We start from the raw sequence: 27,540 nt of genomic DNA, 5'->3' as shown, positions 1-27,540 counted from the left end.
TTGTTCCAGAGGCCAGGTGTAGCACTGCTCGGACTGTAATTGTGAGCGAGCTACTTAGCTGAAGACCACAGCGGTAATAAACCAAATTGCACAATAAATCCTTCCCAGATGGCCTGCAAAACATTTCACACTGCGCTTTCTGTGTGTGAGTGTGTGTGTGTTGTGTGACAGAAGACATGGATGAAGTTACATTTTTACACCTCACATACTCTCTTGGGTGTCTGTCACTTAGTGCCTCATGATTTATGGTGTCTAAACTCAGTTTGCCATCTAAACAGTTAGAAACTATTGTTTCGAGGTGATTGTGCACGCATTTTCATATAAATATACATGTGTGTGTGTGTGTGGGTGTATATATATATGTTTATGTTTATGTGTGTGTGTATATATATATATATATATATATTAGGGATGCAACAATACAGTTAGTTTACGGTTCAATACATACCTCGGTTTTAACCACGGTTTTCGGTTCAGTTCTGATGGCTATAATATATACTTGGAATGCGCGCATATAGCTATGGATAAAAACAACTCAGAAGGATAGTTCACCCCAGAAATGAAAATGAGTTCATCATTTAGGCTAGGCAAGTTTATTTATATAGCACAATTCATAAACAATGGTAATTCAAAGTGCTTTACATAAAAGTAAGTAAAATAATCAGAAAAGTGAAACAAGCAATTTAAAAACTTTGAAAATGATTTAAAAAATACTTAAAATTATTTAAATATGTAAAATTATTTGACATAAAATACAGTGAATACGTAAAATACAGTGCAATCAGTTGGGACATTGCACAGTGCTCATCCAATAAATGCACAGCTAAACAGATGAGTTTTGAGTCTAGATTTAAAAGTGGCTAATGTTTTAGCACATCTGATCTCTTCTGGAAGCTGATTCCAACTGCGGGCGGCATAGTAACTAAAGGCGGACTCCCCTTGTTTTGTGAGAACCCTCGATCCTAATGATCTGAGTGGTCTGTTAGGTTTATATTCAGTGAACATATCTGCAAAATATTTCGGTTCTAGGTCATGTAGTGACTTATATACGAGTAAAAGTACTTTAAAATCAATCCTAAATGTAACTGGAAACCAGTGTAAGGACCTGAGGACTTGTGTGATATGCTCAGATTTTCTGGTTCTGGTCAGAATCCTGGCAGCAGCGTTCTGGATGAGTGAGGAGCCCATTACAATAGTCCACCCTGCTGGTGATAAAGGCATGTACTAGTTTCTCCAAGTCTTGTATGGAAACAAAACATCTAATTCTTGCAATGTTTTTTAGATGATAGTATGCTGATTTAGTTACTGCTTTGACATGACTACTGAAACTAAGGTCTGTCTCCAGAATCACACCAAGATTCCTGACTTGATTTTTAGTTGTGAGACCCCAAGAGTCAAGGTATGCGTTCACCTTGAACACTTCATCTTTGTTTCCAAATGCAATGACTTCAGTTTTTTCCTTGTTTAACTGAAGAAAGTTCTGGCACATCCAACTATTAATTTCATCAGTGCATTGGCAGAGGGAATCAATGGGGCTGTAGTCATTTGGAGATAAGGCTAGGTAAATCTGGGTATCATCAGTATAGCTGTGATAGGCAATTTGGTTCTTTCTCATTATTTGACTTAGTGGAAGCATTTACAGGCTAAACAAGAGCGGTGCAAGAATTGAGCCTTGTGGGACTCCGCGTGTCATGGACGTCCACTTAGACTTATGCTCTCCTATACTCACATAATAGCCTCTCCCTTCTAAGTAGGACCTGAACCATTTGAGTACCATCCCAGAAAGCCCACCCAGTTTTCCAGTCTCTCTAGTAGTATGTTATGATCGACAGTGTCAAACGCAGCACTGAGATCTAGCAATACCAGCACTGATATTTTGCCAGAGTCACAATTTAAGCGAATATCATTTATTATCTTAATGAGTGCTGTCTTTGTGCTGTGATGCGGTCGGAAACCAGATTGAAAATTGTCCAGGTATCCATTTGAGTTTAAGTATTTGTTCAGCTGATTAAAAACTACCTTTTCTACAATTTTGACTATAAAAGGAAGATTAGATATTGGTCTGTAATTGCTCAAAATGGTGTTATCAAGATTGCTCTTTTTCAGGAGGGGCAGTGTCAGTCTCCCAACAGTGGCAAAAAAGGAGTACCAGTGTTGTTTAAGTTACTGTTTCTAAAATTTGAGAAGAAATTCTGTCTATCTGTGGCTAGTTTCACATTAAAAGCATGAAGGCTGTCTTTATAGATGCGAATCTCAAGTTTCGCCTTCCGCCACATCCGCTCGGCTTTTCTGCATTGTCTTTTCATAGACTGAACTGCTGTTGATTTACCTCATTTGCTTCAAACCTGTATGAATTCTTTCTTCTGAGAAAAAAAAAATATATTTTAGAAAAATGTCTTTGTTTTTTGTGTATATAATGAAAAAATGGATCCAATTTTGTTTGGGAACCCAATGTTATTGCAGATTTCTTCTCTTATGTTCTGCAGAAGAAAGAATATCATACAGGTTTGGAATGACATGAGGATGAGGAAATTATTTTTTCCTCTTTTTCTATGAACTCTCTTTTGTGGAATCCTATGTGGAATGCATTATCCTCAAAATCTGTGGTTTTCTGTAGGTTTGTCATGGTAGTATGAAAAAGCAATGCTAAATGATAAAAATCAAATGCAACTTACTAATTATCTATAAATCTTAATTTTTAAGCAAAGAGGAAACTTTTCTCATATCTCTCAAACACAGTTTGCTTTTTGCAATCATTATTGGCTGGTGAGAACTTTAAACCATCAAAATGCAGTTTTGCATTAAAACTGTTTAGGTATTTCTTAACAGTTTTGGTCTTGGAGCAAAACCAGATGCTAATCAAAACCAAAATCTCCAGCAGCTTGAGTTGGAGCAGGACGTGGTCTGAGTGTCTGTGACTCAGCAGAATCCACTGGTTTGTTATTGAGTCACAGTCTCTGCATGTGTGAACAGAAAGGCAGAAATGATCTGCATCAGACTGAGATGCAGTTGTTAAGTGAAAGCAGATCGTTCAGGACTTTGAGTGATTGTACTCTGACAGACGCTCAGGAATGATGACGAGTGTTTTGTGGAGCATCTCTCCATTGTGTGCCATACAAGCAGAAGTTTATGAGATCCTTACAGTGACCTCTAGTGCTCGCCATCATGCTGTATGTAAGATACTGTTGTTTTACCTCTAGATCAGCTGCATCATTCATGTTCTGCAGTTGTTTTTAATATATTAATTGACTCAATTATGTCATGATCTCAATTATGTATTGTCGTAATTTAAACAACAACAATTGCCGGTAGCCATTGACTTACATGGTGTTTTCTCCATAATCCACCAGCACCTGTTTGGTTACCAACATTAAAAAAATAAAAAATCTTCTTTGAAACAGCTGAGTAAATAATCGCAAAATGTTATTTTTGGGTAAACAATCCCTTTATAGACGCATTTCTAAGAAGAGACTTTAATAAATGTGTTCCGGTTAAACTCATACACTTAATATCACTTTAAATAATCATATTATAATTAATAAGGAGATGATTAGGGTGCTTTAAACTTTCCTTGTGTTTAGTTCCATTGAATAGACTCTCATTGAAAGACTCTTTGGTAAAGACTGATGAAGTAGTTTTATTAGTTTAGGATCTGAATGGGAAATCATTAAAGTAGACTGGAATGAGTTGCAGAATAAGCGAGCCTTGACGTTTCTCCGGACATGTGGAACAGAGTTCACGCGGTGTTTTCCTGTATCACCAGGTGCAGATGTTGGCAGGCGCTGCTTTCGTAGGCCTATATTTCCCAGGAGTCTCTCTGATTCCAGTCTTTCTTTCAGTCTCCAGGGTAGTTTTTTTTTGCAACGATAGCAATTTCGCTGTACAACCCTTTTAGTGCGGACTACCATTGTAAATTTGAAAATTGCCCAAGTCTGAGCATCTAATGAATATATTTATGAGTCCAGTGTTCAAATCAGTTTCAAATCAAGTCAAGTTCAGAGATTTAATTTGGTCTCTCAGAAGAGGAAAATATTTTCCTCCTGATGTTCCTATAGGTACTTTGGAAGACTTTTTGATGTTCATGTGGGTAACACTTCATTTCATACCTTTCCAACATATCTGTGTGACTCCACGTCCAGGTGATATTTCACCCCCAAAAATACATTATTTTGCAAGTTTTATACAGGTGATATATTTATAATATGAGGGGCCGTACAAGCCATAATTCATTCTGCCACTCTTACATTCTCCTTTCACATACATATATTTTTGCATTCATTCTCTGCTTCAGTCGTGTTGCCAGATACACGTATTATAAGCGTCAAAGGTTTTTATTTATTTATTTTTTTTTCACTTAATTTAGGAAGTGAATTAACTGGGAGGTTGTAAGTTAGGGAAAGCAATATCTTTATATTATTTCAATAACTCAAGACTCATTGCGGTTTATTTATCTTTATATTTTTATTTTATTTATTTTTTCAAAATCTGGCAACACCAGCATAACGTTAACTGTCAGTAATAAATAAATAAAAATACAAGGTTCAAAACAGCGCGGGCAGGTTATTCCTGACAGGATGCAATTTGGTAACACAAACGCAGTGATCATCTTTAAGACAGATACATATAATGTGTATTTATAAATAGCAATTAAATTCACATTTAATAAAAATATTAATAATCTATTATATGAATTATATCTAAATATTGAGTATCCTACAATTGTTTTTTATATTAATTGTAGTCAGATAATGAGATAATAGTGGCATGAATGGGGAGGGGTACTTAATTGTCTGCATAATAAGGAAATTATAATTATGTATTTCTCGTGATTTTTGGGTGAAAATGGCAGATTTCACCCATCCGTTCAGGTGGGTTTTAAATAAAGACAAAGTCTACCAGTCCGTTTGCTCTTTTAAAAGTAAATGTAATTTTCTTTCATCAAGTGGCATTGCTGTCTAAAGTACATCACCATCTACTTCAGTGAAACCGTTTCTTTTCAGGCAAGCAGCGGACTTGAGATGTCCAGAAGCGGATCTTATTAGATCATCGTGTTCTGCCAGAAAACCCTGAGTGTGCTAAACTACCCAGACCTGTTTTTGTTTCCCCACTCCTGTTTGCCTAGTTACCATTTTTATTGCATTTTGTTGACACTGTTTGCTTTGCGGATTCTGCCGTCTGCCTCTGTGATAGGTGGTCTGAGTTAATAATGAGTCTCATGTATTTATATTTAGCCATTCAAGAATCAGTTCCAGCGCTCGGGCTGGTTTTAATGTAAGAGACGTCCATTCATGCACACACACCGACTGGTTAAAAGACGTCTGCCAGAGCCAGACTCAACCCCGTCCCGAAGCCTAGACGCCTGCAGCTCGGCGAGGGAACGCCGGCCGGATGTTTGGTGTTGAAATGGGTTGGGATGTGGAAGTACGGCTGCCATCTCCAGTCCAGGTGCTCACGCTGACATATGTCAGAAGCGTTCGGTGTCCGAATCAATTAGCTTCTCTGGGGTAGAGCAGGGAGGACAAATTGGCAAAGTGTTTTGTTTAAATAAATGGCCTCGGTGGAGTTTTTCCAGGGGGAGCGAGGCTTGTTAGGAATGTGTGGTCTCATCGTTCTTAGAAATAAGTCGTTGCAGCATCGTCCGTTGACAACGCGTTTACTTATTCACACCATCACAAAACCGAAAGCTGAGACCTCCCGGCTGCGGCCGGATTGTGTAATGTGGTATATTCATTGAGTTTCAGTCTGTAGTGATGTGGTTTGTATACAGTAAGTTCACGTTCTGGATGATGAAGCTTGCTTAATGTCATTTGGGATGAGAGGAGAGCACAAACCCTGAATCTTAAAGGGATAGATCACCTTGAAATGAAACTTTTGTCATCCTTTACCCATCCCAAAGATGTATGTTGAACACAAAAGACGACATTTCAAACAGTTGCCGCAAGCCATTGACTTCCATAGTATTTTTACTTGTAATCCAATGGCTACCGGCAACTGTTTGGCCACTAACATTCTTCATAATATCTTCTTTTGTATTCAGAAGAAGATAAAGAAACTATTGCTTGGGTGAACTGTCACTTTAAGCATTAAATACTGGCTCAGAAATCATCAGATTTTCACCTGCTCGATGTTAAAAGGAGTTAAATATCCTACAGACGTACAGTGAAGGACCCGAGCCGTATCTAAAGACCAGAAACTGTTTTTGATGCAAATGGGAAACACTTATCAAACTCCCGTCTCACAGGGACTCTGAGTTTCGGCAAACATTGATAAAGCTCCCTGCCAAACATCACCATTAAACCGCAAAACACAAGCAAAACGTTCTGTCATGTCGAGCTGTACGAGTTTGTGTTCTGGCGAGTCGGTGTTTTTCACTAATTGTTTTTGACGAATGTTTTCCCTCGTTGTTATGAAGCAGGTCAGACGGCGTCTTGGAGAACAGTGTTATAGGGTTGTTTTGATGATTGGATAAATATCCAGGTCACAATTCACCCCAAAATTAAATTTTCAGTAAATAAATTACGCCTTTTTAGGATTATTTTTGCGGGCCAGGGTGATAACTAAAGCGAAAACCTAAGCCATTAAAAAATACTTCCATTACACATTTTTTAATAAACTGAAATGAATATTTTATCTCAGCTCGACAAGGCATTTTTGTTTAGTTTAACTACAATTACTAAAATAATTAAAACTAAATAAGCTAAAACTAAGAGATAATAATGAAAAAAATTATGTAAAACATGATAAGCTAATAAAAATCCTTAAACACAACAAAATTACTAAAACTTAAAAGTGATATGAAAACAGAAAATATAAAAGTTACATATAATTTAAAGTAACAAAAATTATAAAAGTGCATCTATAATACTATTATAACACTGCTATTTACTAATATATAATGTCAAATTTGTTTGCATTGACATTTACAAATATTATGTATTATACACACATAAATAAATACTCGCATTATTTTTTCAGAATTTAAATCAGCAGTAAAAAAAATTTTTTTACATTTTTTTCTATCTATCGATATGTTCATATTATTTAAAGCAGCAATAAATATTTTTTTTATTTTTTCCATCCATCCATCCATCCGTTCATATTATGTAAATCAGCATTAAATATTTTCTTTTTTTTTTACGAATTTAGATCAAATGTGCTTATTTTTCGTATCTTTTTCGTCGTGCAAAATATTACACTTATTTAACCCCTCTCAGTTTTAGATCCAGGAGTGTTCTTGACGGGTTTTGTGGGATTTATCCACATCACTTACTTTTTCAAACATCACCAGTCTCCTTCTCAGGTTTGTGTTGAAAGTCTAATGAAGTTTTTCAGCCTTCACATCAGATTTTGAGGTGATATGATCTCGCTCCCTGTCTGCTAGTTCTGCAAATATCGCCGCTTGTTTCATTTTGCCGTCTTTCAAAGGAAATGGTGTAATTGATCTTTACAAGGACGCTGTGAGTGGAATTCTCCCGGCTCTTCCTGTTACCTTTTCTAGTGTAATCAAATAATGGGTTTGGTTTCAGAGCTCTGCAGTAGCAGAGGAGAGGCTTGTTTATTTGACTTCTGCCGTTCTGTTGCATGAAAGCTCCAGCACTGGAACGTGAAGCAGAGACGCTTGAAAATGTGTTGTAATTCACATTGATTTGTCTAATTAAGGAGCAAGACCTGTGTGCTTTCCTCAAGCCAGGAATCGGTCTCTCATATGCAAACATGTTTTTGTACCAGGATGTGTAATATTTCAGGACTGGTCTTCATTTGCTCACTTTCGTGTCGTTCCAAATGCAGCTTTTTGTTTTGAAACACAAAAGATGTTTAGCAGAACATCTGAGCTGCTTTTGTGCTCATATGATAAAAGATTTAAGATCTTAGATCTCATTTCCTTGGAGTTGTTTGTTCAACTGTTAACTAAAGCTAAAACAAAAAAATATACTGTATATTTTCATTACTTGAGACAAAATAAATGTTAACATTTTTATAAAGGTTAGCTAGTTGGTGAGGCAAAATTTCTCATTTTCATGTAGTTTAGTTTAGATTAATAAACTAAAACTCATAAATAAAAATTATTTTATTTCTTGGAGACCAACATTAAAGGGTTGTTTTGATGATTGGACAAATCACAGAATAACATACCCAGATCACATTTCCCACCAAATTCAAATTAATAAAAACTTTAAATAGTTTTTTTAGACTATTTATTAGTTTAATAATATAATATACATAATAATTATAATATATAAATATATAACATTTATTTTTATTTATTTGTATAATTTATGTAGACAAATTAATGCAAATGACAAAAACACAACACAGTTACTAAAACTTTAACTAAAATTAAAATGAAACATAAAATATAAAATATAAAACTAAAATCTAATTCCAAATATTAACTAAAACTAGAATATTATATCAAAATGATAATACTAAAATAACACTGCTATGTACTGCTTGTCATACTAACTTTAATTTTCAGTAATTCCGTTTTTTTATCTTATTAGTTTATATAAATATCAGAATGCTAAATATTATATTTATAATTGCATTTTGACATTTTCTTGACTTTTAAGCACTTTTTCCATTACTGCAATCCATTCTGGATGCTTTTTTTTTTTTTTTTGTAACTTTTGATTCTCATTCGTTATTTTTCATTACTGTAATAAACGAACAACTTATATTTTGCTTCTGGTTGTACAGACATGAGGGTGAGGTAATAATGCCAGAACATATGATTTTGCTCACAGGATTTAGATTTGTGTTAGTCTTTTTCAGTGTTTCATTAAAAGAAAACAAGGAGGCCAGTTTTTCCTGAGACCAGCTGTCAATCAAACCGTCATCAGCCCCTCCCTCCACGTCTGTGTTTACGTTTCAGATTTAGGGCCCTATTTTAACGATCTGAAACGCAAGTGTCAAAGCGCGAAGTGCAAGTAACTTTGTGGGCGGGTCTCGGCGCTGTTGCTATTTTCCCGGCGGGATAAATGGCTCTTGCGCCCGGCGCAAATCTAAAATGGGTTGGTCTGAAGTAGCTTCATTATTCATAGGTGTGGTTTGGGCGTTACGTGAAATAAACCAATCAGAACTTCATCCAACATTCCCTTTAAAAGCAGGTGCGCAAGTTCCATTATGGATTGCTATTATTATGGCGTATTTACCAGGCGCACGCCAGGAGCGGTTCACAGCCGAGGAGACTGATGTTCTTGTAAGAGCAGTGAAAGACAGAGAAGTTGTGTTGTATGGGGATGGGAGAAACCCACCCAAAATAGCGTCGGTTAAACAGGCGTGGGAGGAAATAGCCACAATTGTTTCATCGATTTTTTTTTCCTGGTTCTGTCCTTAAATACATATATGACCTCAAACAGGTCTGATCCTTAATTACTACAATTAGCCTGAATAATTTGTAAGCTAGATTTATGCCTATTTTTTCACATCTTCGTGGCACACCACAATGATTTCCGTCATCTCATGTGTTAATATTTTTTTTTAGTGTAACAGTTTATGATTTGCAAAAATAACTGTTGCATCTGTGTAGATTACATGAGCAAAGTGTATGCGCGTTGTGCACGCTATACACTATGGTCAAGCATGCGCCCTTAAAATAGCATAATGAACAATGAACAACGCGCAACGCGCCACTGACTTTAGACTAGGTTTTTTCTGGTCAGTGGCGCAATTGTTTAATGGTACAGCAAAATAGCACCAGGGATTGTTTGCGCCGGAACACGCCTCCTTTTTTGCGCTGAACCGCCCAGGGAGCGCAAGTTCATTCACTAGTTTAGCGACGTGCTTCTGTGGAGGGAAAAGCGCGCTTTGCGCAGGTGCAAAATAGGAATGACACATGCGTCGGTGTACAAAGTCAATTGCGCTGGGTGCAAGATAGGGCCCTTAGTCTCCTGTTTTCTGTCTTTTTTTTTTTTTTTTTTCAGTGAAACCAAAAACGATAATATGCAGATGGGTAAAAACACCCTCGATCTTATGAATACCGCTGTAGTATGATAACTCAGGCATCTCAGAAATGGTAAAACAGTCCTTCGCCTCTGCAGTAAACTGTCAACAGCCTCGCTGGAAAAAGACCACAGAGATCCCAGTGTTCATGACTGAATGGAATAACCCGACTTCATTTAGCTTTGATCAACCTGTAAAATTAGACCAATTACTAAAATTAATCTGATATTTTGCAGAAGACAGTTTTGTGAGCCAAGGGTTGCAAATGGTACGGAAAAACCTTCCTTAAGCCTGAAAAGAGCCGTACTGTCAGACTTTTAAGCAATCATGTTTTTTTCCCCCTTTTGGGCCAAATTCATCAAATGTTTTCTTTTAAATGGGTTTATATGCATTTAACTTTGATGTTGTGAGGGGGATTTTCTTTTTCCCGAAAATGCTAGTTACTGTTAACGCAATGCACTAATATTTATTGACTTATCTCACACAGGCTATTGCTTGGAGATAAATAATAATACCGTAATAATAATAATATTAATAAAAAAAAAAAAAAAAAAAAAAAAATAAATAAATAAATATATATATATATATATATATATATATATATATATATATATATATATTATTATGATTATATATATGATTATTTATATATATATATATATATATATATATATATCGTTTAATTAAAAAATTAAGTTTTGGTAGTTTTGTTTTATGTTTAAAATTTATTTAATTGTATATAATATAATTCAGAAATGTATTAACTATATTAAATTATATTACATAATATTAAATATAGGCCTCATTGAGCTGAGCTTATGCTCCTAAGTTTTCAAATGTTTCCAAAATTATTCACAAATCATGCTTTTTGATATACATTTCATTTATACTGTATACTATCCTAGGTTTTATTTAAATTTTAGTTTTGGATTTTCAGTTTTCACATAATATAATATAATATAATATGTTGTAGTATTGTATTACATTACATTATATTGGTCTTATCAGTTTTTGAGTGAACATTGAAAAATTATCCACAAATAATTTGTATATATATTTCGTTTATATACATTCATAATAAATTACTGATATACTATCCTAGGTTTTATTTTTATGTTTTCTTTTCTCACTTTAACTTTTTTTTTTTTTTTTTTTTTGACCAATCAGTCCAAAAAATAAATACGAAACCCGTGCTAATTAAAATAAAACAAATTGACAAAAAGATAGAATCCAAGTTTTGGTAATAAATTAGCATAACGACAGATTAATAAGCAACGGTTAAGAGAATAAATTAATTTAAATAATTTTTACTCTTCTAGTTCAAATCTAGTCGAATGGGTCATAAAGTTGTTAATGTATCATTGTACATCAGAATACTGTCCTTTATAAATATAATTCCTCAGGAAAGTGGTTCTGGTTTCCGAGGATGATGGGAATTTTGGCCGGGGTGCGTGTGGAGAGTGAGGGATGAGATTCTGCATACTTACAGCCATTTTTGTCTATTAAAAACCATTCCTCTGTGAAACGGTGGGACCGACATGGCAGCCGGTATGTCGACCTTGGTGTGATGCCAGGCCAGAGAGATCTATATTAAAGTCTTGTGGCGCGGGGGTAAATGCTCCCCCTGTGTGTGCATGTGTGGGGTCCATCCGGCTCGCACACTCACATGTACGTTCCTGAGCAAATATATTTATGATCAGCAAATGTTTACAGACGCCGAGAACTGCTTGTGTGTATTCCAGGTCTCAAGGTGGATTAAGTCTGTGCCTCTTCATGAAGAATATCATCTTTTCTTTTTTGGACGAGTTGTAGTAAGCTGCACTCCAGAGTCGAGGATCTTTCAAGGGCCCTTCAGTGGTTTTACCAACAAGAGCTCTTTATCGAGAATCGCATGCTGAAAGGTTTCTATTTTTTTCCAGAGCAAAATGAAAATGCAAACATAAAAACAAAAATTAAAAAGTCCAGGTCCATGCAAGTCAATCACAAAATGTCCAGCTAATTTTAGGACAATTAAATATTTTTTTCATTCTTAATTTATTGTAATGACAATTAAGCACAATTATTAATACAATTATTTTTATTTTATTTTTTACAGATGTTTTCCCTTATTTTTATCAAGAAGCAAGACAAAAACATTTAGTACTTTAAAAATGGCACATGTTGACCCTGCTTAAATTATGATTCAATTAGAGTTTTGAATCAATTCATTTGAATACCAAAAACATAAGAAACCATATTTTGAGTAAATTAATATGTGCCTTTTTATGATTGCTAATTTGTATTTATTTATATATTTATTGGCTATTTACCATGGTTATTATTGTTAATGAAAATGAAAACCATAAAGTCATTATTTGAACAAATAAATTTTAACTGAAATATAATTTATTTAAATAGACAGTCTGAACTGATTCACATAAATAAATCAAAGTTAATTTTTTCAAAGTAAAAGAAACAATAACACAAATAAATTTAAAAAAAGACTTTTTTAGGACTGTTTATTAAGGCTTTTTAGTTATTATCATTACTCAAACAATATAAAGCTGAAATAAAAATAAAATAATACTTTCATTTTTTTTTCACATCAAAATTTTATTATTATATACGCGTATATAAATAGTAAAGCCTATAAAATCATATAAATGATCGATAATTATTTAATCTTTTTAAATGGAAAAACTCTTAATGATATTTTAAATAGGCTTCTGTTTTTCAGATATTTTCATGTTCCTAATGTCGTCTTTTATTTTATTTTGTAACTGTTTTGATTATTACATGATTTAAATTTTTCAGATCGTATTTAGTTCTCATATACAAGTGCATCCTCAACATCAAATCATCTTTTTAACTAAGAAAAACCAGCTCTACAAGTAATCAGATCTTGCTCTTCTTGTGTTTGTTATTATATACGTCACAGATCATTAGTTGTGGTTTGCTTCAGTTCAGTGTATTTATATAGCACTTTTCACATACGCGTCCAAAGCAGTTTTACAAAGAATAGTTTTGTTGAACTCGATCCTCCCTTTCTATCCTTTTGTTAGGACGGGTTTAAAAATATCAGTAAGTTAACACTACAGTCCTTCCATGAGATTTGCCATAATTCTAGAGCGTTCATGGGATATGTTGATTTACATAAGAACGGCTATCATTTGCACCATGATGGATGAGCTGTTTTTCCTCTTTTGGCAACAAAGTGAAATTATAGCACTTCACCAGACATTTTTCATTGCAGTTTTTTTTCAGTTTTTTTTCTCGAGCTTAAAGATTTAGTTGCATATGATTTAGACATTCCTGTGTAAACCTCTCATGCACTGGCCGATAGAAAGGTCAATTATGTCTTTACATTAAACCAGGACACATAAAACACATTTAATCCTATTTCTAGACTGCTTATCTTGTTTTCATATCGAGGCAAGCACCACGCGGTATTTTGCTGTGCCTGGTTCATTTTTATCTGTTGTTTTGATGCATTTCTCTCTGTTTGCCATGCGCTCAAGGACATTTTCTGACCCGTTTGAGCAGAAATAGCAAAGTTAGACGTTCTTGCACAAGACTTGAAACTCACGTCCCGCCGAAAGTGACTCGAGACCTGCTCTCATAATAAAACCCCTTATCGGTTTCCTCAAGGTCTTCATGCAGTTGAGTGCTGATTTTAAAAACATCTCTGGGTTGATGTTACCAAGCGCTGATTGTTACATACTCCCGCTTTCTTTGCTGATTGAATTGCCTTTCTTTCTGTCTTTGCTCCTGCAGCTCCATCAGGCCGCAGAGGTGGCCCTCCTGAGAGGAGCCAGGGCCATTTCACCAGAGGATATCATCTTTCTAATGAGGAAAGACAAGGTACATGAGACATTACCGCAACATAAATCATTAGCCTTCGTATGTATGGACTACCGCTTTGGTTATCGAGTAGTTTTATTGCTTTTGTAGTTCTGTTGCTTTTAGCTCACTGGTTAAAAGCAAGAATCAGGGCTGGGTGATACATTAAAAAATAAAATATTATTTTGATATTTATGTGATTTCAGTGAAGAGGGTAAAGTAGATGAAATAGGTTTAATGCAAGAACTGAAACACAATTAACTTCTAAAAAAATAATCATTCAACAAAACAGGTTTTCCTATTTTAAAAGGTTTTCCACACTCTCTCTGTAATTATTTCAAATTATTTCATTTAAATGAATCAAACTTACTCACTATCTCTATCTCTCTCTCTCTCGTTCTCACTCTCTCTCTCTCACTCACTCTATCTCACTCTCTCACTCACTCTCTCTCTCACTCACTCTATCTCACTATCTCTCACTCACACTCACTCTCTCACTCTATTTCACTCTCACTCTATTTCACTCGCACTCACTCTCTTTCGCACTCTCACTCTTATCTCACTCTCTATCACTCTCACTCACTCACTTTCTCTCACTCTCACTCTATTTCACTCGCACTCACTCTCTCATTCACACTCTCTCTCACTCTCAGTCTCTCTCTCTCACTCTATTTCACTAGCTCTCTCTCTTTCTCTTTCTCTCACTCTCACTCTCTCTCACTATTATTCTATTTCACTCGCACTCACTCTCACTCACTCTCATTCACACTCTCTCTCTCACTCTCAGTCTCTCTCTCTCTCTCTCACTCAAACTCTATTTCACTCGCTTTCTCTCTCGCACTCACTCTCTCTCTTTCACTCTCACTCTTATCTCACTCTCTCTCACTCACTCTCTCTCTCACTCTATTTCACTCTCTCTCACTCTCACTCTCTCTCACTCTCACTCTTATCTCACTCTCTCTCACTCACTCACTCTCTCTCACTCTCACTCACTCACTCTCACTCTCTCTCTAACTCTCACTCTATTTCACTCGTACTCACTCTCTCTCACTCACACTCTCTCTCACTCTCAGTTTCTCTCTCTCACACTCTCTCTCATTCACTTTTTTTTTTAACACCAGCAATGTATTCATTCATTTCAATTTTGTAGGATACAAAGATGGACGGAGATTGTTTTAGTTTAAACATGGAGCCTGTTAAATTGAGATATGCATGTGATTACAGTAAGATGGGAATGTAGATTAATGCAACTAAAACACAATAAACCTTAAGAAATAAAATCAGTGAATAAAATAAAGGTCTTCTACACATCTTCCCTAAATATTGTTGAGATGACACGTTGAGTGATGATGCAAACAGACTGGTCCAGAGTTTTGAATCGATCCATTGAAATGATTTTCACTACACCTATGTATTATGTCATCCGCCGGAACGCCACTCTCTTGTGAACGCACATACGACAGGTTCATAAAGTTTTAAATATGGAGATTTTCTTACACAAATGCATGGCTCTTGGAGCACTTTTTATGATGGATGGATGCACTTTTTAGGGCAAATTCACTGCCATTATAGAGCTTGGAAACTCTTGATTGTATTTCTCTGAAAGAAGAACATCACATACTTTTTTTTTCTCCTAACATTTACAATACAGACAGTATTCATATTTTGCAATATTCATAATGCTGCTTCATTCAGTGTTGGCAGCTAAATTGTTCTGAATGCATCAGGCAGATTTATTTAACGTTGTGAAGAGACTCAAACTAAAAGATCATTTTGTGAGATGCAAAGATGGATGGAGACCCGAGCCTGTTTAATTAGCGACAATATTGACAATGTTAGTTCAGTATTATGAACACTTCGCCAGCTCTAGGAAGAACTAAACTGTCTGAAACTAAAATATCATTTTGTGGGGTAGATAGATGGAGCAGATTGTTCTAGTTTGAATACTAAACTGGTTATTTTGTTCTCCCAGAAAAAATTACGGCGACTCATCAGGTACATGCAGTTCAGAGACTACAAATCCAGAGTCCTAAAAACCATCGAAGATGAAGATGTGCTGGATTCAGGTACGATATCTGGAGCTTTTTCCATTTTCTGGTCTGAAACTGATTCAGAGTCGAGCATCCATGAGAGCCTACTCTAAATTCCCAACCCTAGTTAATGTATTGGACTTTCATATGTTTTCCGCTTAGCATGTTTTCCATATGAATGATTTTGTTCGTAAGATATTCAGTACATTTCCCCCCATCAACAGCATTTTACCATTTAGCTGTTTTCTTAAATGACGAAGAGGCACATAATGAGTGGAGTCGAGGGGTAATTTTGTACGCCACAGTCAATCAGCGAGAGTCATTTACCGAAATGCCAGCAGAAGCTTTGGCATGAATCTGCTTTGAACAGCCCTCCCTCATCAATATCACCGAAAAATGAGCATGAGCGAGGAAAACCATCCGCAGAAGCAGCGTAATGTCATGCAGAGTGTCATTAGGACTCGTGCTCCTCATCTAGAGTGTAACTTGAGAGATGGAAGAACATTGAAATGCGGCGTTTGGATTGGAGTCTCCTTGTCTGAACGCAGAAGCTTTTCCATGGCTTGCTGTCCGTAATGTGTTGCTCTTCTGAAAGATGCCTGACCCCAAAGAAGCGCTTGAAACCAGGAGATTATTGTTCTCTGACTATTATCTGCATTATTGCATGCAAAATCAAATCTAAGAGGGAATTGTTTCAGTGTGAGGACAGAAAAGCCTCTTTCTTTCTTTCTCTGAGAGCGAGAACATGGGTTCTGATTTCTTTCCATGCAGTGTTTGTACAGTGACCCCTAAAACTAAACTAAACTGCAAATGAGGAACTTCTGTTCAACCACCATTGTCTTTTCTAAGGTTGCTCAGCAGATTTAGGGACAGATGTAGTAGAGCAGGAGATTGTTATTGTGAAGTGCTTTTTATTTTCTTACTACATGTTCCTAAATGCTTATATTCGGAGTGATTCATCAAACCCATTTAGTCGTCAAATTTACAGGAAATCATAATGTTAATATGAATAGTATCTTAATCTTCACGGCAGTTTGATGAGAGCTGCTAAATGCAACTATATGGCATGAAGACTATTTATTTTTACTGTGAGTTCAAATCATAGTGCAGAAAAATAGATTTCACCATTTTTTTTCATGTTGAATATTCTGTTTCATTTGGAAATACAAGTAATTTCAACTGACATTGTTAGGTAAACACACTTAAATTATGGTAGGTAAGTCTAGGGAAATAATGCATGGTATAAAAACATTTCTGTATTTTTATGCACATTATGTTTTGATCTATAGCACTTCTCATCACCAAGCAAATTAAAAATATTTTACTTGTAGTTGTCGGATAAATTCACTAAATCAAAAGTGTTTAATGCATTTGTTCAATATTTATTTGTTCAAAGCACTTCTAAACATCCTATTACATTAAGCTTGGACACATTTAATATGTGATTTTCGTTTTTTTTTTACTACTTGTAGTTCTTAATTCTACAGCATTAATTAACTAGGTCAAATATGTTTTTACTAGTGTTTAATGTAACATTTCATTATTAGATTAACTATTCGTCCAGTTGAACACTTGTCACCGTGTGTTCAGTTCTCATTGTATAAAATCAGGTCTCGCATGTTCCTCTTGGAAATACAAGTAGTTACGGACATAATTTGGGTTGCAAGCCCTGTTGGTTGGTCGTGTTTATACATTTAGACGTATTGTTCTGTAAATATATGCTCAGTTAATTTAAGGCAGGTGCAGTAAGTCTAGAAAAAAAGTGCGATATGCAAACTTTAATGTACTTTTATGCAGTTTTGTGTTTTAATCCATTTTTAACTTGTACTTCTTGATTTTAAAGAATGAATTCATCAGATAAAATATTTTTTTTTACCAGTGTTTATATAGTTACATTATAAAGTGCCATTTCATAGTTATTAGATTAACTATTTATCCAAACCAAGATTTTCCAAGGCCTTTTATTCATCCAAATATTGTATCCGATGTCAAATTAAGGATTCTTTAAAGCCAAAAATGCACTACTAATTATGTACGTCAACGTATTTGTATCATTTAAAAGTAAGTTTATGCAAACTGACGTTTTGACCGTTTGATTGAGTTGCAGCGTTTACAGAGGAAGTCCACAATTACAGTCTGTTGGAGGTTATGCTGTGCCAGTCCCAACGAAGCTGAAGCCCATAAAACAAGCTGTTATTGAGGTGTCATAAATTCAGTAACCTTGATTGAACACATTCTGGGGCTATTTCTGTCATACACAACCAGACGTTACTTCACAGAAGTGTGTTTAATCAGTGTACTTCCTTTCATTTAATTAACATTTTCCTTCTTTTTTTTTTTTCATTCTCCCACCCTGGAGCTTCAGGCCTGTAAAGCCCGCTGACGCTCAAATGCATGAACATGCTGGAAACATTGAAAATCAGTTGCTGTGGTAGAGCGTGGTTTTATCCTGCTGTGGGATTTATGTACATAGTGAACAAAACTTGACACAGATATAAAATCTCTCATATTTGAGCTGCTTATTAGTCTGGTTTCCAGCTCTGCTCACTCTGGACATTCGTTAGCCGACTTCACGAGGTGCATCATGGGATGTTTTTAAACACTAGCGAAGTAGGAGTATGTTTGATGGATGCTTTTTCACCTCAAATATATTATTATTCTTTGAAAATAAGATTGTATTTATTTATGTATTATGTTAATGTAATGTTATCATTCATTAATGTTAATAATGTAATTTAAAAATATATTGTAATAACATTTTAAAATTAAAAATTAAATTATATTTATATATTAAGGGTACATTATTGACATATATTTATTTTAAACATTCAAATTATGAATAAATATATCTTACAATGTGTTAATAATAATAATGATTTTTTTATGAGGCTTTCCACTCCAACTAATATATTAAGTTAGTTAGTTATTGTTAATGTTAACATTATTAAATGTTAATAATGCACATTAAATATATGTTGTAATAATTATATTACATTAAAAGTACATTATTAACATTTATAAATTTTAAACGTACATTAAGCATACAATATATTAAATTTTTATGATTATTCAATTATGCTTTTCAACTCCCACTAATATATTATTGTTTAAAATAAGATTTTATTTATTTTATAGTTATTATACGAATGCAATGTTTACATTAATACATGTTAATAATGTTCATAAAAAATTATATGCATAATTATATAATGTATTAGTAATTTTAGCATAGTCATTTTGTTAAATGAACATTATTAATATTTATATATATATATATATATATATATATATATATATATATATATATATATATATATATATAAATATATATATATTAGCACATTAAAAAGTATGAATACACCTATGTTATTATATATTATTAGTATTGGTAATCATGTTGTAGGTGGAGTGGACAGTATCTATAAGGAAAACCATCTATAAGTGTTATATATTTACATGCATTTACCAATATGCATATTTACTAATTAAAAATAGTTTTAAATAAATGCAAAATTTATTTTTGCCTACAAAACTCATTTCAGACATTTAACTGAGGATGCAGTATATATTGGACCCATATCAGTTATCATATTTTGATAGTGGTTATTTATCAGTCAGTATTGAATAATATTTTCACCAGCTTTAAGATTTAGCTCATCTGTCATTGTGATTATGGCAAAGATTAAACCATTAAATCAAAAGTTTTTAACTTTTGAGACTAAACAGCATCCCATAGATCACTTTATTTTTTCCCCTCATATAAACAGTGTATAGTTTTCTATGATTCTGTGACAGATAAGTGTGTGTTGTCTGAGCTCTGGGTCTTCATGACTCAGGTAAAGGAGTGGAGTGGGCCGCTGGGTCTCAGCTGAGTGACTGTTTCTGTCCTCTCACAGACAAATACAACAGCAGCAGCAGCAGCAGCAACGTCAACAAGAGACAGCGTCTGCTGCAGGACTTCATGAGCTCCATCGACCAGACGGGGGAATTCCTGACGCTGGTGGAGGAAGAGGAGGTGGATGAAGTCAAGCAGGAGCGGTTGGAGGTGAGAGCACAAATATGCATGCTTTCATGATAAAGATTTGCCGGACAGTGTCATGCCCATTTAAATTAACATTTGAAATGTTTTACAGGCACAACAATACATTAACTATCAAAAATCTGTTTATTATTCAAATCCATATTCAATTTTAGATGCAGTCGATAAACTTGCATTGTGAGAAAACACATATGATTTTTTTTTTTTTAATAACCAAGGAGGTTTTTCCCTATTTGTTATTTCATAACATATTAGTTTTACAATATACTATGACATAGTTAATTCTAATAGGTATTTAATTATAAAATGTATTGTTTAAAAAAAATTATACATTATAATTAAGTCAAATGTAATTGAAATTGATTGATTGATTTTTTTACATTAATTCACACTGCCCCTGGACTTGAATTAGTAGACTCATCTCTTTTTAGTCCATTTTAGTTCACTTTATCCAGTTTCCATTTACACTGCGTATTTTATTTATTTATTTTTATTTAAAGCAATGCCACTTTTACATATTATATAATATATAAATGCATCATTCATTCATTCATTCATATTATATATCAAAACTATATTATATATATTCATATAATAAAAAATAATATTGTATAAAATATAATATAAATAATAAAAAATAATATAAAATAAAAATGTATTATTTTTTTTATAATTATTTTAATAGATATATAATACATATAGTTAATTATATATATATATATATATATATATATATATATATATATATATATATATATATATATATATATATATATATATATATATATATATATAATTGTTTAATAATATATATTTAGTGAATCAAGAGCTCAAACAGCTCAAAACAGCGTGTGCCCTTAAATGACACCGTGAACGAGTGCACTTTATTCCTGTAATCATCGTGGAACAGAAGTTTGACCCAAACAAGGTGTTTAAACACAGTCACGAACCGCAGAAGCACCTGATATTGAGACGACACTGAAACATGTGCTTTTAATACTCATGCTGAATAAAAGAGAAGAAAGCAAGGCTCCGGCTGCTGTCAGTAGGGTTCATCGTCCTCCACTAATAGTCTTAACATCTCATCTGAGTTTCCATTGTGATATTTTCCTCTGTGCACAGCAGACAGAGATGCAAATACGAGTGAAACTAGAGAGCAGCAATCGACATGTAAAACACCAATGGGAGCGTTTTCAGTCCAAACTAGGAAAGCGGTGTGGTGATGCGCTTCTGTATCAGTCCAAATTAGACACTGATCTCTGCGATACGAACATGAACTCTATCCTTTTGTTCTCCATGTGCCAAGTGAAATAAATGGTCACATTTCAAAGATGTAATTAAAGGTCTGAAGCAAGAACCGTGGACAAGGGGGTATTACCATGAGACTTCATACGTCCCGTCTCAATTAAAACTGAGCCCCAGTCAGTTCTGGATGTGGCCAAGAAAGCCTGCGGTTTCCCCCAAAACGTTGTTCCTACTGAGGGTTTTAATGGGTATGTTTAAGCTATCAGGACAACCTTTTGAGAATAAGGGATCATATCCTTCTGGGCCTCCCACTTTGCCCCACTCATGAATCCTGGAGAGAGGAGCTTTATGGTTGAACCACACGGCATTGTGCTGCTTTATCAAGTGCCCTGTTCATCCGCAGCCCCCTCGTCTTCCTAAACCAGCTCTTTTGGTTCATGTCTGGTTTTCCTGCGCTCTTCCATCTGCTGCTTACACATGCAGTTGCCAGCTTTATATATATACACCGTATATATTTATTATTGGCTGATTAATAGCCAGTGTAGAAGCATCTGTTTTTTTTTTTGTTGTTGTTGTTGTTGATTTTGCTTAGCGTTTTTACATTTGTAAATGTTTATAATTATTACATTTTAAATGCTATTTATTTTTTTATTTATATATATATATATATATATATATATATATATATATATATATATATATATATATATATATATATATATATATATATAAATTATATATTATCTTAAATTATAAATTAAAGAAATTATTATTATTTTTATTATGTTACCTTAAATGTACTGTATATATTGTATATAAGCACATAATTTAATAATAATATATAGTTTTATTATATAAAATATTATTTAACATTTATTTAGCATTATATTATGTAATTGTGTTATACAAGATTATAAAGAATAAATTATGTAATTAAATGAAAATGTATTTTTAAATATTAATTTATGTATTTAGACCTTTGTTTATTTTGTAATTTTGTTGCATGTGTGTATAAATTAATAAAAATCCTAAATTATAAACTTTTAGAATATATACAGTTTCCTGTCTATATGTAATATTACAGTACATCATTTATATAATTTTTTTAAAAATATAAATGATTTTCTATATGTCTACATATATATATATATATATATATATATATATATATATATATATATATATATATATATATATATATATATATATATATATATATAATTATGCATTATTAAATTTTTATTATTTTATATTTATGTATTTTACGAAAGATGAAGAATTTAAGATTCGGTCACTAATCAAATTTTAGAGTGTGATGATTACAGAAGACCATTTGCCAAAAAAAGCCAGATATGTTCTGATTCATTGGTTTAGTCAGAATATGAGTCTATTACTACTGTGATTGAGACCATTTCAAACCTCTCATTTGCATCGTCCATTTACTCTCCAGATTTTCTCACTGTGTTAATAAACTACAGCACTTTTGTAAATACTCAGGCCATTATTTCATAGGATTCCAAAGCCGCAGCTCACGGGTCAAGCATCTGTCAGATGTCCAGTCCAGTGCGGCCGGGCGAGGGTATAATTCACTCGATCAGCCGGCGATGGCCTCTCTTTTGTCAGCGGTGTGTGGATCGTGTTTCCTCCGGCAGATCATCCATCTTCCCAAGGACCCTTTAAGATCTCTTGACAGTCTGTTATTTTCCCGGCCGCGTTCAGATGGGAATGTTTAAAAGTGTTTTTGTCATGATGTGTGGGATCCGCATTGTTTTGCCTTAATGCCATGATGACAGCAGGACGCTATTCTGGGACACTGCTGATCTGTGCTTTGCAAATTCCCCAGGAAATCGTAAATGCACTCTTGCACTTGCTTGGGATTTCTCATGACTCTGGATAGTTATTATTCTTTTTTTTCCACTTTCAGACTTTTCTTTGAAAGAACAGTTATGTGAACTTAATATACTGGACGTTTTTTGAGTCTGAATGACCTGATAAAAGGGTGTTTGGTCTTTTTTTCATTAAGTCACAATTTCCTTGCATTTGAAAGTGGATCTTTTTCTTTCTATCCATCCATCCATCCAATCATCCATCCTTCCATCCATTCATCCTTCCATCCATCCATCCATCCATCCATCCTTCCATCCATTCATCCTTCCATCCATTCATCCATCCATCCATCCATCCATTCATCCTTCCATCCATCCATCCATCCATCCATCCATTCATCCTTCCATTCAACCATCCATCCATTCATCCATCCATCCATCCATCCATTCATCCTTCCATTCATCCATCCATCCATCCATCCTTCCATCCATCCATCCATCCTTCCATCCATCCATCCATTCATCCATCCATTCATCCTTCCATCCATCCATTCATCCTTCCATCCATTCATCCATCCATCCATCCATCCATCCATTCATCCATCCATTCATCCTTCCATCCATCCATTCATCCTTCCATCCATCCATCCATTCATCCATCCATTCATCCTTCCATCCATCCATTCATCCTTCCATCCATTCATCCATCCATCCATCCATCCATCCATCCATTCATCCATCCATCCATCCATCCTTCCATCCATCCATCCATTCATCCATCCATTCATCCTTCCATCCATCCATTCAACCATCCATCCATTCATCCATCCATCCATCCATCCATTCATCCTTCCATTCATCCATCCATCCATCCTTCCATCCATCCATCCATCCTTCCATCCATCCATCCATTCATCCATCCATTCATCCTTCCATCCAACCATTCATCCATCCATCCATCCATCCATTCATCCTTCCATCCATTCATCCATCCATCCATCCATTCAACCATCCATCCATCCATCCATTCATCCTTCCATCCATCCATCCATCCATTCATCCTTCCATCCATCCATCCATCCATTCATCCTTCCAGACCTCTTTTATCATATACAATGCTGTTATAATACTATACTATATTAACATAATTCCTAACCTATTTCATTTGTGATATTTCTACTTTGGTCTGGTTAAAAACATTGAGTTTCTTTGTGTATACATAGAAATAACTCTGTGTCATTGTATGTTATCATCATAATTAATGCATGGTAGCATGTAAAAGTCAAATATATTGGGAATCACATGAAAGTGAAGCATTTTGCGTTCACAATGCCTGGGCTGAAATGCTCCGAGTTCACTTCACTTCACCCTGTCTTGAGTTTGTTCAGAGCATTCACATTTAAGCCAAAAGTATGTCATGAATTACAAATCGAACCCCACCAAAGTTTGTGTTTTGCATTAGAAGAACTCCTTGCAGAACATGAACTACACATGTTTTTTTCATAGTGATTATGACCTTTAATAGATTCAGGAAGTGGAGTTTTTCCCCCCATTTGCTCTTTCAACAATAACTGAAGTTCAAGTTGTGAGAGTCATCAGCCGTTTTATTGAGTCTCTTCAACATGTGAGGGATGTTACATCTCATTTAAATATCTTCCAAGACCTCCTATCTTCAACACTGACTCTCTTTCACGCAAAAACAGAGGCGCTTTAAACCCATCCGCGTTTGATCGTCTAAACTTAGCCGTGCGTCTGAATGAAACGCCCCACAAATTCAATTCTAGCCTGCCTCGGGCTGTTAATCACCGAGTGAAATATACAGTACTACACTAGATATCCAAAATATATCTTGGGCCTCGGCCTATGGAAATCTCATCGCTAGCAGTGGTACAAATTGAGATTCTTTTTATCCAGACCACACTGGCACGAAATGAAAGTCAGCAGCGGCCAAATCAAATATTTGCCAACGTCCTCCTATACGGCCACCTCGTCAGTTGTGGGTATAATTTGGCTATTAGCAGGTGGGTTAACGTTTTGATTTAATCAGCGGCTAAACATAGTATAGAAACATCGAATCCCCCGCTGCTCAATAAGCCACAGTCAAAACATTTCTCCCGTCTCAGGCCAGCCGCTTGACAAGAGTTATTTAAAAGTGCAGCGGCTCCAGTCTCGTATCGCTCCCGGCCCAATTTGGAGCGGGACCCAGACACCGAGACTGCTGTGAATTCCCCCTCGGAGTGCAAAACGAGACCTCCGTTCGGCTCTTAACGACGCTAATAGAAATCGCAGTTCCAGCGCTAGTAACGAGCAGGCGCTCGGCATCATTAATATGTATTTTCAAAGATGGAATTTCCAATGACTGCCAGCTAACTAAATAAAAAGACTCTGGTTGGTTTGGGTGGCCTGAAAGCGATCCAGGCGAGCGTCACGTCAGACTGTCTTCAGTCTCGAACCTGGCTCTCTCTAGACCCTTAGCGGCACGAGGAGGGAAAAAAAGCAGTCGTAAACCTTGAACCTTTATGTTTTATGACACACGGCCTGGTGGAGAGCTCAAATTGACTGTTACGTGAAGGTATGAAATTGGTCCAGGATGAGGAAACGTCTAATTATAGGTTCTGACCTGCAACTTAACACTCTCTGCTGTAAATCCAAGTCAGACCTGTTGGGTTGCTATTAAGAGGGTTCATTACTGCGCACGGCTCTCTTAAAGTTTACACAGACAGCCCTTCTCTTGCTATGTTATGCCGTTTCATCACATGGCGTAAAACGAGGAAATAATGATGACTGTCTTCATGGAGAATCCTTAGAGTGACTGTGGTTTAAACCATTTCGTCACACAGGAGCTCCGATAAATGACATGACTATAACCAAATTTAGTAAAGTATATTTTAAATTTGTTTTAATGTTTAAACTTATAGTTGTATTCGACGAGAACGCATCAAAAGAGACATTAAAGACATTTATAATGTTACAAAAGATGTTTATTTCAAATAGTTTCTGTTCATTTCAACTTTATGCATTTTATTGAAAAATAAAAATGATAAAAATTTCCGTAAAACAGTTTTTAACTAATAATAATCAGAAATGTTTATTGAGCAGTAAATCAGCATATTAGAATGATTTCTGAAGGATCATGTGACGCTGAAGACTGGAGCTGAAAATTCAGCTTTGATCACAGTAATCTATTACGTTAAAAAATATATTCAAAGATCCCAGTTATTTTAAGTTGTAAGAATATTTCACAATATTTCCGATTGCTCTGTATTTTTGATCATATAAATGCAGTCTTGGTGAGCAGAAGAGACCTTTCAAAAACAATAGTTGGCTTGCATTTCTCATTTTTATGATGTTGACTCATGATATTGGGGATAATAATTAATATTCAGCTTTCCATTTTTTTTTTTTTTTAATACAGAGAATTGAGAAGATGACCAGAAACATGGATTCTAGTCAGTACAGTGATTTCTGTGAAAGTCGACAGCTGAGTTTTTGTGAGTATTTGTTCTCACGCATGAATCATTTGGTTTCATTTATGCATTTTTCCATTCAAAGTGACTTGCGTTGCATTAAAGGTGTGCATTTTATGACTTCATGCATTCCTTGGGAATCCATCCCATGACCTTGGTGTTTCCAGTGTTCATGAATGCTTTTCTCTAGGATTCAGTGCACATGCATTAATAAATGCCACCGTTTTATTGCTGCATGAGCATGTCAGGTATGGTTTGTAGTATCAGTGTAGAGCGCAGCACTCCTCATGTCAGTTGCAGTGCGTCAGATATCGTCTCTGATGAGTTGTTCGGTTGGCAGTTCTGCGCCCAAGGGCTTGTAAGAACGCAGCTGTGGGATTGTGAACACACCACTGCTGGCTTCTGAAGGCCACATTTCAGCACTAATAACATGTTCACTGGCTTAGTGCCGCTCCAGTAACTGTGATGTCTTACTGGCATCGAGCTGCAGGTCCAGACAACAGCACTGTAAATGTGCCTCACTAACCCTGTTACACAACACTGATGCTGAGTAAACACTAAATCTGACCCAAAACACGTCACGGGGTGGAAACCGAGCGTTTGTGGTTAAATAGGCTATTTCTGACATTAAATAACGTATTGTACTTATGTAAATTGTACAGTGTGCATTGTGTTTTGCCTGATATTTTTTATATTATTCAGAAAAGGTATGGCATTTTGTTAGATTCCTGTCACATTGCATGCATGTTTAAAGGAATAATTTAACAATAAAATTCAAATTTGCTGACTCTCAGGCCATCCAAGATAAAGATGCATTTGTTTCTTCATCAGAACAGATTTGGAGAAATGTAGCATTGCATTACCAACTGATCCTCTGCAGTGAATGGGTGCCGTCAGAATGAGAGTCTAAACAGCTGATAAAAACATCACAATAATCCACAAGTAACTCAAACCTCTCCAGTCCATCAATGTTAACGTCTTGAGAAGCCAAAAGCTGTGTCCTTGTAAGAAACAAATTCATCATTAATACATAATATGAATATGAAATATGAGCAGATCAAACACTATTTAATGGTGAAAAGAAGCGTTTTTATGGACCAGAAGTGACAGTTTTCAGTTAAACACACCTTAATGATGATGAATTTGTTTCTTACAAACATTCATCTTTCACT

General features: G+C 35.0%; 1 protein-coding gene across 3 annotated transcripts in view; it reads left to right on the top strand.

The window, feature by feature from the left end:
• The window catches only part of supt3h (SPT3 homolog, SAGA and STAGA complex component), a 109,578-nt gene that overhangs the window by 60,081 nt on the left and 21,957 nt on the right, over positions 1–27,540 (top strand). For all 3 annotated transcript variants that reach the window (XM_026230031.1, XM_026230033.1, XM_026230032.1), the window contains exons 4-7: positions 13,696–13,782; positions 15,734–15,827; positions 19,688–19,836; positions 26,317–26,392. In XM_026230031.1, the coding sequence (XP_026085816.1) occupies positions 13,696–13,782; positions 15,734–15,827; positions 19,688–19,836; positions 26,317–26,392 (406 nt within the window). The remainder of the gene's footprint in view (positions 1–13,695; positions 13,783–15,733; positions 15,828–19,687; positions 19,837–26,316; positions 26,393–27,540) is intronic.

This window comes from Carassius auratus, chromosome 42 (genome assembly GCF_003368295.1).
Source record: "Carassius auratus strain Wakin chromosome 42, ASM336829v1, whole genome shotgun sequence".
Taxonomy (NCBI): domain Eukaryota; kingdom Metazoa; phylum Chordata; class Actinopteri; order Cypriniformes; family Cyprinidae; genus Carassius; species Carassius auratus.
Note: the sequence above shows the minus strand (reverse complement) of the source record. Positions and strands in the feature narration are given on the sequence as shown.